The 18480-nt window shown below is 45.9% G+C and overlaps 1 protein-coding gene across 17 annotated transcripts in view; it reads right to left on the bottom strand.

Moving 5' to 3' along the window:
- mark3a (MAP/microtubule affinity-regulating kinase 3a) overlaps nucleotides 1-18480 on the bottom strand; it is a 65539-nt gene that overhangs the window by 21977 nt on the left and 25082 nt on the right. For 9 of the 17 annotated variants that reach the window (XM_080479617.1, XM_080479631.1, XM_080479629.1 and 6 more), the window contains exons 6-11: nucleotides 15959-16029; nucleotides 12902-12958; nucleotides 9283-9519; nucleotides 7798-7938; nucleotides 4468-4567; nucleotides 90-202 (exon numbers count right to left, since the gene is read on the bottom strand). In XM_080479617.1, coding sequence (XP_080335743.1) covers nucleotides 90-202; nucleotides 4468-4567; nucleotides 7798-7938; nucleotides 9283-9519; nucleotides 12902-12958; nucleotides 15959-16029 — 719 coding nt within the window. The remainder of the gene's footprint in view (nucleotides 1-89; nucleotides 203-4467; nucleotides 4568-7797; nucleotides 7939-9282; nucleotides 9520-12901; nucleotides 12959-15958; nucleotides 16030-18480) is intronic. The other 8 variants (XM_080479627.1, XM_080479624.1, XM_080479632.1 and 5 more) reach the window with 1 other exon arrangement.

The raw sequence follows: 18480 nt of genomic DNA, 5'->3' as shown, positions 1-18480 counted from the left end.
TTGTGTTGTATAGTATAGTATAGTATAGTATAGTATAGTATAGTATGGCGTAGCCTAGCATAGCATAGCATGGCGTGCAGTGTCTGTACCTCGGAGGCCTTTCGTCCCAGCAGCAGGTACGTGGCTGTGATCTCGTCGTACTTCATCTTGGCCAGAGACTCCTGGATCTTCTCCAGGTTGTAGCCCATCCCCACCATCACATCTGCACAAACAGGACAGAGCGTCCATCACTCCTGTGGCCTGGTACTACGAAACTGGGTTTTCTCTTATCCAGATAACTTCAGGATTAACTCTGGTTTTCTCTTATCCAGATAACTTCAGGATTAACTCTGGTTTTCTCTTATCCAGGTAACTTCAGGATTAACTCTGGTTTTCTCTTATCCAGGTAACTTCAGGATTAACTCTGGTATTCTGTACTATGACTCTCGCTCACTTCTCACCAGGATAAATCACATGGTAACTGAAAGTCTAACCTGCTCCAGAGCAGGTTATGTTCTGGATAAGAGGTCAGAGCTCCGCCTCCTGACCAATCAGATCTCTTGGGAAATGCCCCGCCCATTCTTAAATGATGGTGATTGGTGGGCAGGTTCAGCTCTGAGTTTCAGCAGAGAGGAGAGGAGAAATTAATCTAGAACAATCTTTCTGACATAATAAAATAAATCCTGGTCTCTGAGGCTCTGAAGGAGGTTCTGGTTCTGGTTCTTGACTTGTTCCAGGTCTGTTTATCTGGAATAATGAGGTTCATGATCACACCTGACAGAACTGCAGAACCATGAATTTATAGAAGCAGAACTCCTCCTGTCGTCATGGTGATGAATTAATATTCCAACAGGAAACACAAGAGAACCTCCGCCTCAGAACCAGTGATGGAGAACCTAAAGTAAAAGAAGAGCAGTGAGGAAGTTCTGCTGGAATAAAGTGGAACTGAGTGATCACAGTGCTGTTCCTTTATATCACTGATCCATTAATCTGCTCTAATCTCACCAAGTCAGGAAGGTTCTGGTTCTGGCTGCAGCAGCAGTGTTGCTTTGAGCTGCTGGATGGGTTGGAATTCTTCTTAATCTAAGAGATTAACTGCTCCTTCAGTAATCTGTAAACTGCTCTGCAGGGTTTCTCTGTGTGTGATTGGTCAGACGCTGCAAGCTCCGCCCCTTTCATGTGAACGCTCACACCCGGTCTGGATTGAACTAGTGAGTTGAGAACCTGCTTGGTAGGAAGGGTGATCAGGATCACCATTATCGTCTGGATAAGTTAACCAGGGAACAGAGAACCTGGATATGTTGATCAGGTTTGTAGTCCAGGGTTCTGGACTGATGTTTGACTGTGAAAGTAGAAGCACACTGCTTCTGCCTGACCCTTAACTAAAATGGTTAAAACAGTCAGCTTGATTGATTGACAGTTTATATTTGATTGAATTTCCTTGTGAAGGAGCAGCTCTGCAGTGACTTCTGATCAAACTTTCAACAGGACAAAAATACATTCTTTTGGTTTTTTTAAGAAACCAAACATTTCTTTTAGTATTTTAAAGTAAGAAGTAACGCCAATAATTCCGCTATAACATCAGATGGAAATAAGTTTCTCTATATTGAAATACAAGGATATCTTTGGACTTTACTTACAACCCGCATACAAATAACGGCTCTAATGCTCAACCCTTATTGGAGGCAATTGTCAGACATTTTAAATCATGACGACGACTGAAAGACGACCCACTCTACCAAGTGACTTCCAGAAGAGCAACAGCTTCATAAAAACAAACGATCTCATAGGCTTATAGCAAAGTAAATGCTTTTCCCCACTGATTTAACCAGACCCAAGTGAATCCCTGAAGACATGCCAAGTCACCTTCACACCGCCATGCCAGGAGCTCGGTCCATCCATTGGGACGTTGGGCTCAAGGACACTTTGGCATGTGGACAGATGAAGGATTGAACCTGAAAGCCACGAACTGAGCCACAGCTGCTCTCAAGATGAAAAGTATGCTTTGTTCTGGCCAACAAGTCTGTCCAGAGTTCTTTCAAAATCATGAACCTTCAAAGTGAAGAACGTCCTGAAAGGTTAACCAATCCACCAGGTTTTCAGCAGAAACACTCCGTTTCCTGTTTCCTCTGCTTGAAGCTCCAGTGGTTTCTCACTGCAGGCTATCATTGACCTCTAACCTCAGTGGGTGGATGTCTCACAGTAAACCTGGAGCGAGTTTCACAAAGACCGATGGAGTAAACCTCCGCCATCATCCAGACGTTGATCAGTGTTATGGCGACATGAACTGTCCCACTAAAGACACCAGCTCCGTTTCCAAATGACAGAAATCCTGTCCTGGTGATGGAGATAAAGCTTTAACCTGAATGTTTCAGAGGACTGATTCTGATGGAGGTGACGGCACCAGAACCGGCGACGCTCCTGTTTCCTGTCAAAGAACCAGCTGGTGTCCGAGTTCCCTGGCAGACATTTCAGGCACCGTCTTCACTTAACGTTTCAGTAAAGTTTACCATGAACACCAGAAAGACATCCACATCTTTTTGTTCATGCAACCATGGGAGCTCCACGGGGGAAAGGACTAAAATTTGAGATTGTTAATTTGTCGACAACAACATAGTGAAGAAGAATTGGTGGTAGTTTTTTGGAAACTGAAGGTCTCAAGATTAAAAATCTAATTGACAATGGAGCTAAGCCATCACTGCGGGGTTGAAGTGTCTCCCAGGGAGCCAATGTTGTATTTAAAGAAACATTTTGATGAAGAAGTGGAGAATCCTCTTGTCTTTATCTGTTCGCCTGCCCGTTTCTATCAGCATCTGTCCACAACAAACCAACAGCAGAGAAAACTTCCTGATGAAGACTGCTCAGATTTCTTCTTTGTCTAGTATGCAGGCATTTCTCATTTTCAAACTTGTAAAACTTTCCAAGAGTTCAAAGAAACTTTGTGAGAACCCCTGCAGGATTGAAGAGATTGGTGGTGACGGTGGTCTGATGGTCACGTCACAGTCAAACTGTCATCTGAAAGCTGCTCTAATGTCTTTATATCCACGGGGTTAGCCGCCTCCCTTTGCTGGTTCTTTGGCAACGGATGTCTTTAATTCGGCCAAATTAAATCTCTCCTTGCCCACATGCAGAAATCACCTCTGGCAGATGTGACAAATCCTTGTAAAACCAATAAAAAGTCTCTGAGAAGGAGGGATTTAATGTGAAATAGCAGGAGGACACACCAGGAAACAGGCCGATGGATCGGCCTCCTCTCAGGCGTCGCTCTGCAGCTCAAAGGACATTTTCAGAAGCCGCTATGGATCTTTTTGATATATAAAAACAAAGCGACATGCAGCAGACTCGGATTTATCTGCTGTGTGACTTTTCACACGCAGATGAGGTCGGTTACGTAAACGTTCCTCCAAGCTTTGTTCAGGTACATTTTTGAAAAAAAGAGCTTTGATGCTTCCTGATAGTGAACAGAAGAGCGCTGACATCTCTGAACGGAAACTAGAAATAGAAACGCAGCGCTGGAGGAGCGCCAGTCTGACTTCAACACCTTTTAAGAAAAGACCTTTGTCAGGTAGTTTCAGGACTCACACCAGCAACGCTACATGCTAAACATGATTCTTTAAATAACTCACTTCTAGTTACTGGAAATGATTCAACACATTACTATGGGTGAGAAAATCAATGCAGAGCAACGGGTTAGAGTGGATCAGACAATCACACCAGAGGCTGAATGAATATTTTTCATATTTTCAGCATAAATTACTTCACAAGACGACCAAACATTCTGCAAAAAGTCACAACATCCTGCCTCCTCCTGTGCTTGTGTACAATAGCAGTGGAAGAGAAGAGTTTGGCCTGCAGTTAGAGGAGCAGCTATCCCAGAAGGAGAAGGTTTCCTGTGTTTCTGGACTTCACATGGTTTCATCATGACTTTCTTTTCAGTCCATGACGGTTTGATCTGAGTGGGACTGAGTTTGATGATTCCCTGGCTGCGAGCACAAGTCCTGACTTCGCCCTCTCCTCTCAAATGGTTTCCATTCGGCGACACCCAGTTTCACATTTATTATTCCACAGCGAGGGATTCCTCAGAACCATGAAAACCCGTCTCCCTGCCTCTTTGCACTGCTCCTCAGTGACCGGGAGTTCGTACCGACACGTGCGCCGATAGCCAATCCCAGCTGCTCTGATGTAAGAGCCTCTTCATCCTCCTCCTCCCTTCACATGCACCTCTCCTTTATTTATTCATCATCACGTTTCATCTTTTCTTTCAAAGCTCTGAAATAACGAGATATGCCTCTTTAACGAATGCTCCCCGCCTCCTACGTCCTCAGATCAAGTTTCTACAGCAATTAATGGAGAAAAAGCAAAGCCAGCACTTTCTGGACGACACTGCAGCATCTTTTAGAGGCTTGATGCTCAGATAACTCCGAAGTCATATAGCTGAGCCGACTCGGCTTCAGAGCCGCTTTCCAGTTCAGGAACATTTCACTGTACCTATTCTCTTCTGGTCCGTGATGTCCAGCTCGGGTTCAGTGTAAGGCTTGAGCTCGTCCTCCTCGAATCCTGCGTTGATCCATCGATCCTTCATGATTTGCTGCAAGACAGAGTCACAGTTAGATGCTGAACGCCGAGAAAAACCCGCTTTCCAGCAGTGGTTTTAAAAATGTGGTGCATTCCTCCACCGGGGGTGTGACTTTAACTTTGCCTGATGTGTATGAGATATGTGATGTTGATATGATCACAGTACGTTAAGACATTCAACTAACAATATCAATCACAACTGGAGAATCTTTAGCAGTAAATGAGCCTGAATGTGACTTAAATACAATTTTTTCCTTTGTTTTTCCGAAAGTTGCTCTGCTGAGAGCTGCTGAGAGTCTGAACTGTGTTTACTCAGTTTGAGTAGTGAGCCTAGCAGCAGTCAGTGTACCGTCTGTGGCGTTCAAGGACAGAGCAGACTGTGGGGCTTTCCTGATATTGGGGATTCAAAATCACATTCAAAGAAATAAAGTGTGTGGGCATCATCAATAATCAAACAAGGAACAGCAGCCTCACTGGGATTTAAAAGCACAGATATCAGCATTTTGTCATTATTCAACCATCATTTACTGACATTAAAACACATTGAACAAAATACTTCAGCTTTACAGACTTGAATGAAGTAACATGTTAACACCATTAAACAATACCCATTAAATCTGTGGTTTCATCGATTTTGAGCGTTTCTTTTATAGGAAATGAATCAGTTGAGTCTTGACTGTGTTTTGATGCTGAACAGTCAGACAGCAACACTGGCTCCTGCGAGGCGTTCAGGGACTGCTCAGAGTGTCGGTCATCTCTGATTTTAGAGATTTTGAAGAAGCGTTCAAGGACCGCTCTGACAATGTTTGTCAGGCCACATCTTCATCAGCATCATCAACATCAAAATCAACCACCCGATATTCTCCAAACTGTCAGACTGCATCTTCTTTCAACTTGTGTAAACTCATTCTGAATGTATTAAATGTCCACAGATCAAACCGTGGGGCTCTAGCTGCCGTTTTGACATGATTATTGAGTAGTGCTGCATCTCATTTGTTGGCACCTTTTTTAATTTGCGGCCGATCAATCAGTGTCTGGGGCTCCAGCCGGCCCAGTCAAACTAATTACCACGCTCCGATGCAGCGGCTGTAATCCAGGTCACTCATGAGGCTTCTGACACCAGCAGATGTGACCCTCACAGCCGAGCCGGCGGCGCTCACTCTCATTCACCTCCGAGTTTAAAATAACTTGAGCAAACACGGAGAGGAAATGTGAGAACGGAAAGCGTCTCTGGGATTCAACAGGCTACTTCATGTGGAGTATTTCCTTCAGAGAAGACGAGGTGGTGTTTTATGTGTGAGTGGTTCTCTGCTGATCATTAACACTTTGATTGATCGGTGGAACAGTTGGCGGTGTCCTCGCAGCGCACACACCAGCTGGGGTAACAAGTCCAAACAGTAGAAACGCTGGAAATGTTCCACTGGGATCCGTCGGCTGTTTTCTGGCTCTGCCATCTCAGACAGACTTTGTTCGGAGGGAAGTGACCGTGACATTTTTAACTAAACAGTTATTTACTTGTCACTTCATTCAGTTCGGCTTCTCCTTTTGTTGGATGTGTTTTTAGGATAGAAGTAAAAAAAGCTGCACTCAGATTTGTTCTCTCGGCACCGTCTGAGAGGCGTTTAAAGACACGGTGGATGTTTGTCATGTGTGGGTGATCAGATCGGAGCTCGAGTGTAAAACTAAGACACGTTGTGACAGATCTGTGAAACACTGTTAAAAGGGAGTTTGTCTGAAGACCACATTTCATCACAAAGGAATCAAACATCTTTAAATTGTCAATATTAACTTGAAGAAAAGGTGGATTTGATTTCCTTGAGTCAGGACAATTAGGCAGTACCTTAAAGGATTTAAAGTTGTTTTTTTCATGCAGTTTGTGAATGAAATTGAAAAATATACTGTAATTTCCGGACTATAAGCTGCTACTTTTTTCACACACTTTGAACTCTGAGGCTTATAAAATGACGCGGCTAATTTACAGATTTTTACGGGTTAACTGGCTTCATACTGCCAGATTCTACTTCTGCATGTAGATACGTGCTGTTTTGAGCCTCTGCTTCTCCAAAACTTGCCCTAAGAGTGACATTTCGTCTCTTGGTGCCCTCGTCTTGTGCTGCTCTCCGTGGTCCAGAGCTCCAGCAGCTGACGGTTGTGAGTGATGCGTTCAGGTGCATCACGTAAAGCTGCCTGCTGCTGGCTGAAAAAGGTTCCTCCTCAGAATCACAATCAGCAAATAACACACACACACACACACACCCCCACCCACCCACCCACCCACACACCCTCACACACACACACACACCCACACACACCCACACACCCACACACACACACACACCCACACACCCACACACACACACACCCACACACACCTGCAGTTTTTAGTCAAGTACGGCCTATTTATGTACTTTTTTATTTCATTTTAAATTTTGCCGGTGTGGTTTATATCCAGGTGTCCTTAATCGTCCGGAAAATACGGTATATATACATAATTGAGTTTTTGCTCAACATTTAGACTAATTCAGCATTGCCTTTACATATTTTATGATTCATCTTCACTTAGCATCTTTAAACTAATTTTTAAAACATTTTCTCAATAATTTCAGTTCCATGTTTTTTCTCATTTTTCGTCCAATTCTTACTTTTCCAGGAGGTTTTTCTTAATCTTTCAATGTTTTGCTCTTTTTGTATTTAATTGTATTTAGTTGGACTCTTCCTGAAATGTGCCGTTTCTATAGTTTCATCAACAACAATTTGAGACGGATCAAAAGACGCTTTATTGCTGCTGCATTTTGATCATTTTGTGTCAGAAATGTTGGCTTCAGGTTGGAAAAATCTATTGACCAGCATTCAGTGTTGAGGACGATGTGGTTTCACTACATGAAGACATGAAGAAGCAACGCTCACTGGGACACAAGCTGTGATCCTCCACCCTCAGTGAGCACAAGCTCTGGGACCACAGGAGGAGGAGGATGCATTATTCAGGGCAGCGAGGAGGAGGAGGAGGAGGAGGAGGAGGAGGAGGAGGAGGAGGAGGAGGAGGAGGAGGAGGAGGAGGAGCAGAGTGCAGCCGGGCTGCAGAAGACAGGACACCGAGAGCGTCACGGGAGACGATGCAGTGAGGAAGATGCGGGGACAGAGGAGGAGGTGGTTGTGGATGGATGGCATTCTCCGATGGTGCCGACGTGCCGGGCGGGTGGGGGGGGCGGGGGGGTGGCGTAAAGAACTGAGAGGTATATTTACATTTTCAGCGTCCTCCCTCACCTCGAGAGTCCCCCGCTTGGTCGGGTTCAGCACCAGGAAGCGTTTGAGGAGGTTCTCGCAGTCCGTGGACATGTAGAAGGGGATGCGGTACTTTCCTCGGAGCACACGCTCCCGCAGCTCCTGCAGAAGAGAGCGGAGGAGGTGGGAGAGGATCAAATACCAGAAGAAAGGAAGGGAGGAACCAGTGCTGAGAGCTGCACACTTCTGGTTCCCTCTGCTTTGAGAGGAGTCAATGGGTCAGTGAACGCACCACGAGCTTGTGCTTCAGGAAGATGCTTCAGGTCATGTAAAGGAGTTTATAAGTGAAGTGAGTGGCTCCATCACGTTTCATAATAAAGGACATACATCTTCTTCTAATGACTGCAAACAGGCCAAATTAAAGACACTAAAACAAGTATTAAACTGTTTAGTTCCATGATTCACCACGATCATCATACAATATTCTAACAAAGAAAATGAACACAATATATAGAAATTAAGTCATTCTGAGAAATGTAAATAATCTATTAAATACTCATATCAGTACTCTGTATAAGTACTACTACGTCACATGTTGAGTAAAGATCTGTTAGATGATTCGTGATCCTTTTCTAATAACGAGAGATTATCAGGAAATAACATGAAATGTCCCTCATTACTAGAAAATCACCACTAACCCTAACCCTAACCCACTAACCCTAACCCACTAATCCTAATCACCGCTAACCCTAACCCTAACCCACTAACCCTAATCACCACTAACCCTAACCCTAACCCTAACCCACTAACCCTAACCCTAACCCTAACCCACTAACCCTAACCCACTAACCCTAATCACCACTAACCCTAACCCACTAACCCTAACCCTAATCACCACTAACCCTAACCCACTAACCCTAACCCTAATCACCACTAACCCTAACCCACTAATCCTAATCACCGCTAACCCTAACCCTAATCACCACTAACCCTAACCCACTAACCCTAACCCTAATCACCACTAACCCTAACCCACTAACCCTAACCCTAATCACCACTAACCCTAATCACCACTAACCCTAACCCACTAATCCTAATCACCACTAACCCTAACCCTAATCAGCACTAACCCTAACCCACTAACCCTAACCCTAATCACCACTAACCCTAATCACCACTAACCCTAACCCACTAATCCTAATCACTACTAATCCTAATCACCACTAACCCTAACCCTAATCAGCACTAACCCTAACCCACTAACCCTAACCCTAACCAGGATACTAACTTATACATTTAAAAAACATGTCAAATATTGGAAAACTGTAAAGGAAAAGTATTCCCCAGAAAAGTGGCTACAAATGATGAAATGTGACAGTAAAAGTTTCAGTTTGACCTCATTGAACTAAAAGTTCAGACGAAAAGTCTCCAGATAAAGAGAAATGATCTTTTATTGTTTAATGTGACGTGTCTGTGATCTCCACTGACTTCCTGTCCTGGTCCCACCTTGAGGTTCTGTCCGTCGAAGGGCAGCGACCCGCTGACCAGCGTGTACAGGATGACGCCCAGACTCCAGACGTCCACCTCGGGCCCGTCGTACTTCTTCCCCTGGAAGAGTTCGGGCGCGGCGTACGGCGGCGAGCCGCAGAACGTGTCCAGCTTGTTTCCCAGAGTGAACTCGTTACTGAAGCCAAAGTCGGCGATCTTGATATTCATATCGGCGTCGAGCAGCAGGTTCTCCGCCTGAAAACAAAAACAAGTCTTGATCTCCCAGTGAGGACAAGCTCTCATCACTCACAGTAGTACTACTAGTATTACTTCCCATGGTTCTTTCTGAATAAAAGTCTTTTTTCCTCTTTATCCTTCCAGAAAAGCTGAGAACACTGAGATCATTTATATCTCTGGAAAAGCAGTGAACACTTGAATGACTTCCTCTGTTGTCTTCTCGCTATGAAGAGCTTTTTTCTTTTATAGAACCAGAACGCCTGTTTTATATAATATACTGAAAAACTTTATCTATTGCTGTTTGGCCAGAAACGCATTTTTATCCTTCACATCTCTAGAAAAGATGTGTTCAATACAATCATGGGCTGAAGAGTGTAAATGAGTGTAAATAGTTAGTAGCTGGTTAATGCAGCAACCAGAGTCAGTTACTGAAGAGTAAAGTTAATCCAGGAGAGAAAAGATCAACTAATTCTTGGTCTTAAATCTGGAACTTTGTTCTGCTTGGCTGAGGGAAGCTGAAGACCTTCAGCTGTATGAGGGGGGGAAACTACACCCACAACTACACCAGCAACTACACCCACAACTACACCCGCAACTACACCCACAACTACACCCGCAACTACACCCGCAACTACACCAGCAACTACACCCGCAACTACACCCGCAACTACACCCACAACTACACCCACAACTACACCCGCAACTACACTGACTACACCCACAACTACACCCGCAACTACACTGACTACACCCACAACTACACCCGCAACTACACCAGCAACTACACCCGCAACTACACTGACTACACCCACAACTACACCCGCAACTACACCAGCAACTACACCCACAACTACACCAGCAACTACACCAGCAACTACACCCGCAACTACACCAGCAACTACACCCACAACTACACCCGCAACTACACCAGCAACTACACCCGCAACTACACTGACTACACCCACAACTTCACCCGCAACTACACCAGCAACTACACCAGTAACTACACCCACAACTACACCCGCAACTACACTGACTACACCCACAACTACACCCACAACTTCACCCACAACTTCACCCACAACTACACCAGCAACTACACCAGTAACTACACCCGCAACTACACTGACTACACCCACAACTACACCCACAACTTCACCCACAACTTCACCCGCAACTACACCAGCAACTACACCAGTAACTACACCCGCAACTACACTGACTACACCCACAACTTCACCCGCAACTACACCAGCAACTACACCAGTAACTACACCCACAACTACACCAGTAACTACACCCGCAACTACACCCGCAACTACACCCGCAACTACACCCGCAACTACACCCGCAACTACACCAGCAACTACACCCACAACTACACTGACTACACCCGCAACTTCACCCGCAACTACACCAGCAACTACACCAGCAACTACACCCACAACTACACCAGCAACTACACTGACTACACCCACAACTACACCCGCAACTTCACCAGTAACTACACCCACAACTACACCCGCGACCACACTGACTACACCCGCAACTTCACCAGCAACTACACCCGCAACTACGCCAGCAACTTCACCCGCGACCACACTGACTACACCCACAACTTCACCAGCAACTACACCCGCAACTTCACCAGCAACTACACCCGCAACTACGCCAGCAACTTCACCCGCGACCACACTGACTACACCCACAACTACACCCGCAACCACACTGACTACACCCGCAACAGCACTCACACTGACCCTCCCCAAGAATGGCCCACAACGTTGGTGCAGGCCTGGAATATCCAGGGGGAACCTGGAGGATCCAGGGGGAGTCTGGGGGATCCAGGAGGATCCAGGGGGAGCCTGGAGGAACCAGGGGGAGCCTGGGGGATCCAGGAGGATCCTGGAGGATCCAGGGGGAGTCTGGAGGAGCCTGGATGATCCAGGGGGAGCATGGAGGATCCAGGAGGAGCCTGGGGGATCCAGGAATATCCAGGGGGAGCCTGGAGGATCCAGGGGGATCCAGGAGGATCCAGGGGGAGTCTGGGGGATCCAGGAGGATCCAGGGGGAGCCTGGAGGAGTCTGGGGGATCCAGGAGGATCCAGGGGGAGCCTGGAGGATCCAGGAGGATCGAGGGGGATCCAGGAGGATCCAGGGGGATCCAGGAGGATCCAGGGGGATCCAGGAGGATCCAGGGGGATCCAGGAGGATGGCAGCAGACACTCGGATCATCAGCATGCTGAAGAAGCTCTGCCCTCCTTCATCATTGATGAAGATCCTCAGAGGAAACAAGTCGCTTCTCTTAGCTGAGTGACTTCAACTGAAGCCGAGGCCAAAACACGGGAGCATCAATATTTAGACCTTTATTCTTTATTATTCTTTATTATTCTTTATTATGCTTTATTATGCTTTATTATTCTTTAATATTCTTTAAAGACAAAGCCGGAGAAACTTGGTGCGTTTTCACTCCAACATGAGACGTGCTGCACGTGAGCCCAGCATGCCGACATATGATTCAGGCTGGGGTGTGTGTGTGTGTGTGTGTGTGTGTGTGTGTGTGTGTGTGTGTGTGTGTGTGTGTGTGTGTGTGTGTGTGTGTGTGTGTGTGTGTGTGTGTGTGTGTGTGTGTGTGTGTGTGTGTGTGTGTGTGTGTGGAAGTAAGGCTCGCAGCACCGCAGCAACCGTTTGTTAGATGTGAGTCCCGTCTCATTAGCCTCAGAAGAGCAAACATGTTGTACTGATTGAAATGCATTTCTAATTTATTTATTTATTTATTTATTTATTTCTAAAAAGCAGCAGTTCCACATTTAAAAAGAAAAGTTTGAAGACTAAGAGTTCTTTGGTTTCCTTGGATTTTGCTGTCCGATGTACAAACAGGTAAACTCTCAGTTATCCTGTCGTGATGTCAGACTGCAGGTGACGCTGCAGGGGAACCGAGGACCTCAGGACCATGGAACTTCACTCTCAGCTCATTTTCATTTTCAGAAACTTGCTTTTCTGGAAATTGTTCCTGACTTCATAAATAAAATATTTCAGGATTTAGTTACTAGTTGACGCCTACAGTACACATAGATAGTAGGCAAAAAGAAATAAAGTCATCGGTGTTTGGAAGTTAATTTATTTATTGTAACTATGTCTTTTGCCAAAAATCCGTTTGACAAGATTCTGCAACTTTTTCTTGGGAAAACAGAAACTGAACTCTGCTGCTCATCCCACAGGTGCATGCTCCAGACAAGTGAGATTAGAAACCCCGTTTGGACAGCAGATTACTTTTATATTAACAACATCAGCCTTTGCCCTGTTGGAGAGCTCCTACATTCCCCAGAAGGCCTGAGGCCTTCAGCGAAGCTGCACACCTGTAAGTCTCCTGGTTCACATCTGGATCAGCTGGACTCACCTTGAGGTCTCTGTGAACAATGTGCTTCTGGTGGCAGTACTGCACCGCCGAGACGATCTGCAGGGAGAAGGAGCGCAGGGTGAAACGTGTTCGCATGAAGGATGTGGTGCAGGAGGGATGCGGTTGACAAAAACAGGAAGGATTAAACAGTGAGGGGGCGGGGCTAAACACACCAGAGGCCTGAGAAACTCTGAACAATACAAAACTACTCAAAGGCTGCAAAGCTCAGGACCTCAGTATTGTGAAAGTTTGAGGAAGTAGAAATGCAGACATGGCAAGTAGAGGTCAGAGAATACTCAAGTTTAAAAGTAAAAAGAGGAACTTTGAAGCAACTTTCTCTGGATTTGTTCTCTGACAAACATTTCTGTTAAAAAAGAAGCGTGGAAGGAGAGTTTGTCATCAGCTGTTACAAACTATAAACGTTAAGATGAAACCAGCAACTGCTCTGCCTCTTTGTCGTCTCAGCATTAGTAGAATCGAAAAGAAAACCCCAAAGAGATCAGTTACTATTTCACTAAATTTCTTCACTGGAGGGAGAGCGTCTAAATACAAGAGGTACGACTATAGTTCATGAGCGTCTAAATACAAGAAGTACGACTATAGTTCATGAGCGTCTAAATACAAGAGGTACGACTATAGTTCATGAGCGTCTAAATACAAGAGGTACGACTATAGTTCATGAGCGTCTAAATACAAGAGGTACGACTATAGTTCATGAGCGTCTAAATACAAGAGGTACGACTATAGTTCATGAGCGTCTAAATACAAGAGGTACGACTATAGTTCATGAGCGTCTAAATACAAGAAGTACGACTATAGTTCATGAGCGTCTAAATACAAGAGGTACGACTATAGTTCATGAGCGTCTAAATACAAGAGGTACGACTATAGTTCATGAGCGTCTAAATACAAGAGGTACGACTATAGTTCATGAGCGTCTAAATACAAGAGGTACGACTATAGTTCATGAGCGTCTAAATACAAGAGGTACGACTATAGTTCATGAGCGTCTAAATACAAGAGGTACGACTATAGTTCATGAGCGTCTAAATACAAGAGGTACGACTATAGTTCATGAGCGTCTAAATACAAGAGGTACGACTATAGTTCATGAGCGTCTAAATACAAGAGGTACGACTATAGTTCATGAGCATCGGAACGTCTAAAGAGTGAATAAATTCCCTTTCTGCTCGTTGGTAGTTTATCTTTTCTTCTGTTTGGTTCAAATATCTTTTTCTTTCAAGAAGAACCAACATTAGATTATAGAGCATCTTCCTCCTCTAACATCAGATTATAGAGCACCTTCCTCCTCTAACATTAGATTATAGATCACCTTCCTCTTCTAACATCTAGATTATAGAGCATCTTCCTCCTCTAACATCAGATTATAGAGCACCTTCCTCCTCTAACATCAGATTATAGAGCACCTTCCTCCTCTAACATTAGATCATAGATCACCTTCCTCTTCTAACATCTAGATTATAGAGCATCTTCTCCTCTAACATCAGATTATAGAGCACCTTCCTCCTCTAACATCAGATTATAGAGCACCTTCCTCCTCTAACATTAGATTATAGATCACCTTCCTCTTCTAACATCTAGATTATAGAGCATCTTCCTCTAACATCAGATTACAGAGCATCTTCCTCCTTTAACATCAGATTATAGAGCATCTTCCTCCTTTAACATCAGTTTATAGAGCACCTTCCTCTTCTAACATCAGATTATAGAGCACCTTCCTCCTCTAACATCAGATTAATGAGCACCTTCCTCTTCTAACATCAGATTATAGAGCATCTTCCTCTAACATCAGATTACAGAGCATCTTCCTCCTTTAACATCAGATTATAGAGCACCTTCCTCTTCTAACATTTGGACCATAGAGCATCTCCCTCCCAGAACAACCGGATTATAGAGCATCTCCCTCCCCGAACAACCGGATTATAGAGCATGTTCCTCCTCCAACAGCAGATCATAGAGCATCTTCTAGATAATAGAGCATCCCCCTACTGTTACATCCTCAGGATAGAGCATCTTCCTCCTCCAACATCAGATCATAGGGCATTTTCTAGATTATAGAGCATCTTCCTACTGTTACATCCACATTATAGAGCATCCTCCTCCTCTAACATCAGATTATAGAGCACGGTCCTCTTCTAACATCAGATTACAGAGCATCCTCTTCTAACATCTGGATTATAGAGCATTTTCATCCTCTAACATCTAGATTATAGAGCATCTCCCTCTTCTGACATCAGATTATAGTGTATCTTCCTCCGCTAACATTTGGATTATAGAGCATCTTCCTCCTCGAACAACCGGATTATAGAGCATCTTCCTTCTCCAACACCAGATCATAGAGCATCTTCTAGATTATAGAGCACACCCCCACTGTTACATCCACATTATAGAGCATCTCCCTCCTCCAACATCAGATCATAGAGCATCTTCCAGATTATAGAGCACCTCACCATCTAACATCAGATTATAGAGCATCTTGCTCCTCTAACATGAGATTATAGAGCATCTTGCTCCTCTAACATGAGATTATAGGGCGTCTTCCTCCTCTAACATGAGATTATAGGGCGTCTTGCTCCTCTAACATGAGATTATAGGGCGTCTTCCTCCTCTAACATGAGATTATAGGGCGTCTTCCTCCTCTAACATGAGATTATAGGGCGTCTTCCTCCTCTAACATGAGATTATAGGGCGTCTTCCTCCTCTAACATGAGATTATAGAGCATCTTCCTCCATTAACTGATGTGACTTCCTCTTAGTTTCTTTCGCTCTGCTGCTATTAACCAACAATTTTTATCTCTTCAAGAAAAACATCGTCGCTCTACTATCAGTTTGGTTTCAGTCGATGTTTTTGAACCTCTTCTTCACGTTCGTCTTTCTGGTAACATATTTATTCACGTAACTGTCGTGGACTATGCGAGCCGTTTGTGTGGTTTCCAGCGGTGTTGGCAGCGCCCTCCAGAGGACGGCCGGAGCAGGGCGGCCTGTTGGAAGCAGAGGTGAGAAACCAGAACACTGCAGGGGGAGAAAGCTGGGTACCTGTCTAAATTTAGCTCTGGCCTCCTTCTCCTTCATTCTCCCATGTGCAACCAGGTAGTCGAACACCTCTCCTGCAGAACGGAGAGAAAGAGGAACGAGAGGAGCGATGAATGAGATCAACAGAAAAACAAAGAGGGGAGAGAGACACAAGAAAAGTGAATCACAGCTTATTAATAGAAGCGGATAAAAATAACTTTTCTCAGCTGCGCTGCTGCACCGTCACCCATGTGCATGGTTGGAGGGCGTTTCTGGACCATATTGAGTTCAACTGCATCTGCCTCCACATGGTGCCTCTCCTGGAGGCATAAAGCTGCTGCTGAGCTGAGCAGGGCCGGGCCGGGCCGGGCTGAGCCGAACAGGGTCAGGCCAGGCTCCAGCAGCAGGAGCTCCAGCAGGAGGAGCTCCAGCAGGAGGAGCTCCAGCAGCAGGAGCTCCAGCAGGAGGAGCTCCAGCAGCAGGAGCTCCAGCAGCAGGAGCTCCAGCAGCAGGAGCTCCAGCAGGAGGAGCTCCAGCAGGAGGAGCTCCAGCAGCAGGAGCTCCAGCAGGAGGAGTAACTAAACATAATAATAAACGCCTCCTCCCGACTCCGAGAAGCCCTCCCACTCTCTCAGCGCCGACCTGCAGATGCGGTCAGATGGTGTGTTCAGGGACTCTGAACACTGGAGCGGCCCGACTGCCCAACATGTTCCATTTGTCACTGGGTTCCGACACCATCGACCCACAATCAGACTTCCTGTCTCAGATATAATGGGATTTTCTCCTCCAGAAGGTTTGTCTCAATCTGTCGTCTGTTTGGCTCCGCACTGCAAAACTACCAGCGTCTGAGAAATCAATGGCGCGCTGTGCCTTTAAGTGGATCTGCATACGTGTCACTGCGCCATCAAAACGACTTCAGGAAACGACTTGTGATGCCGGTAGCGTGTTACTTAGTAATGCCTTACTCTCATATGACCACTTTTTCCAGTAAGGAGTAATCTAACGCGTTACTCTTTCCTAACCAGTAATCAGATTAAAGTTACTTCTCCAAGTCACTGTGCGTTACTATAGTAACGTCCAGCAGGATGTCAGGACCGCCGCTCCTCCCAACTGACACACACACACACACACACACACACACACACACACACACACACACACACACACACACACACACACACACACACACACACACACACACACACACACACACACACACACACACACACACACACACACACACACCTCACCTGCCCCGCCCCCTTCTCCACTCTCAGCCAATCACAGGTCAACTTGCTCTAACGGTGCGTTCAGGTAACACAAAAGAATGGGAACAAACTACCCTCATCAATAAACCTTAATTAGCCCCTTCCTTTTCCAATCAATCATTTAATCAATCAATGAAAGACTATTTGCAGCTCCTGCTCTTTAATAGAGAATCTGCTCATCCTCAGGGACCAAGTTCACCAGGCTCATTCTCTCGTCTTTATATCTGGTTCTTCTACCAGCATCGGTCTGTGTTCATCCTGTAGATCTCCTTCAGTTCTTCTGGTTCTGGGTCCATGTCTCACCAACCATCCATCCAGACCCGTTCTGGGTCTCAAAGGTCCTGGAGTGGTCGTGGATGGAAGGTGATCCTCCTCTCAACCTGTTTTCTCTTTGGATCATTTTCCATCATGTGATTAGGAAAGACCCCCCCATCAGAGCCCCCCCCCCCCCCCCCCCAATCAGAGATCCCCCCCATCAGAGACCCCCCCCCCATCAGAGATCCCCCCCATCAGAGATCCCCCCCATCAGAGACCCCCCCCCATCAGAGACCCCCCCCCCCAATCAGAGATCCCCCCCATCAGAGATCCCCCCCATCAGAGCCCCCCCCCATCAGAGATCCCCCCCATCAGAGATCCCCCCCATCAGAGATCCCCCCCCATCAGAGATCCCCCCATCAGAGACCCCCCCCCCAATCAGAGATCCCCCCCATCAGAGCCCCCCCCCATCAGAGATCCCCCCCATCAGAGACCCCCCCCCCCATCAGAGATCCCCCCCATCAGAGACCCCCCCCCCCATCAGAGATCCCCCCCATCAGAGGCCCCCCCCATCAGAGGCCCCCCCATCAGGGCCTGAATCCTCTGTGCAGCACATCGATCGAGGAGGGAGATTAATTATAATCCAGTTTTATGTCAGCATGTCATGTGCCCTAGAACGTTTTCTGGATCTGCATCAATAAGGAATGTTTTCTAAATAACAGTTTTAATAACACCAGCTTGGTAAAATGCAGCATTAGAGGATTCCAACAAGGAGGTGTTCATGGAAAGTATTCAAATGAAGGACCTTCCTCTTCCTCATTCTTCTTCATTCTCTCTCTCATCCAGTTAAGGACCTTGCATGGAGCTAATCTGACTCTGATGTGGACATGAGGCTGAGGAGGAGGAGGAGGAGGAGGAAGAGGAGGAAGAGGAGGAAGAGGAGGAAGAGGAGGAGGCTGAGGAGGAGGAGGAGGAGGAGGAAGAGGAAGAGGAAGAGGAAGAGGAAGAGGAAGAGGAGGAGGA

The sequence above is a fragment of the Lipophrys pholis genome, assembly GCF_963383615.2.
Source record: "Lipophrys pholis genome assembly, chromosome: 14".
In the NCBI taxonomy this organism is placed as follows: Eukaryota; Metazoa; Chordata; class Actinopteri; order Blenniiformes; family Blenniidae; genus Lipophrys; species Lipophrys pholis.
This window is presented reverse-complemented; position numbering and strand designations above follow the sequence as displayed.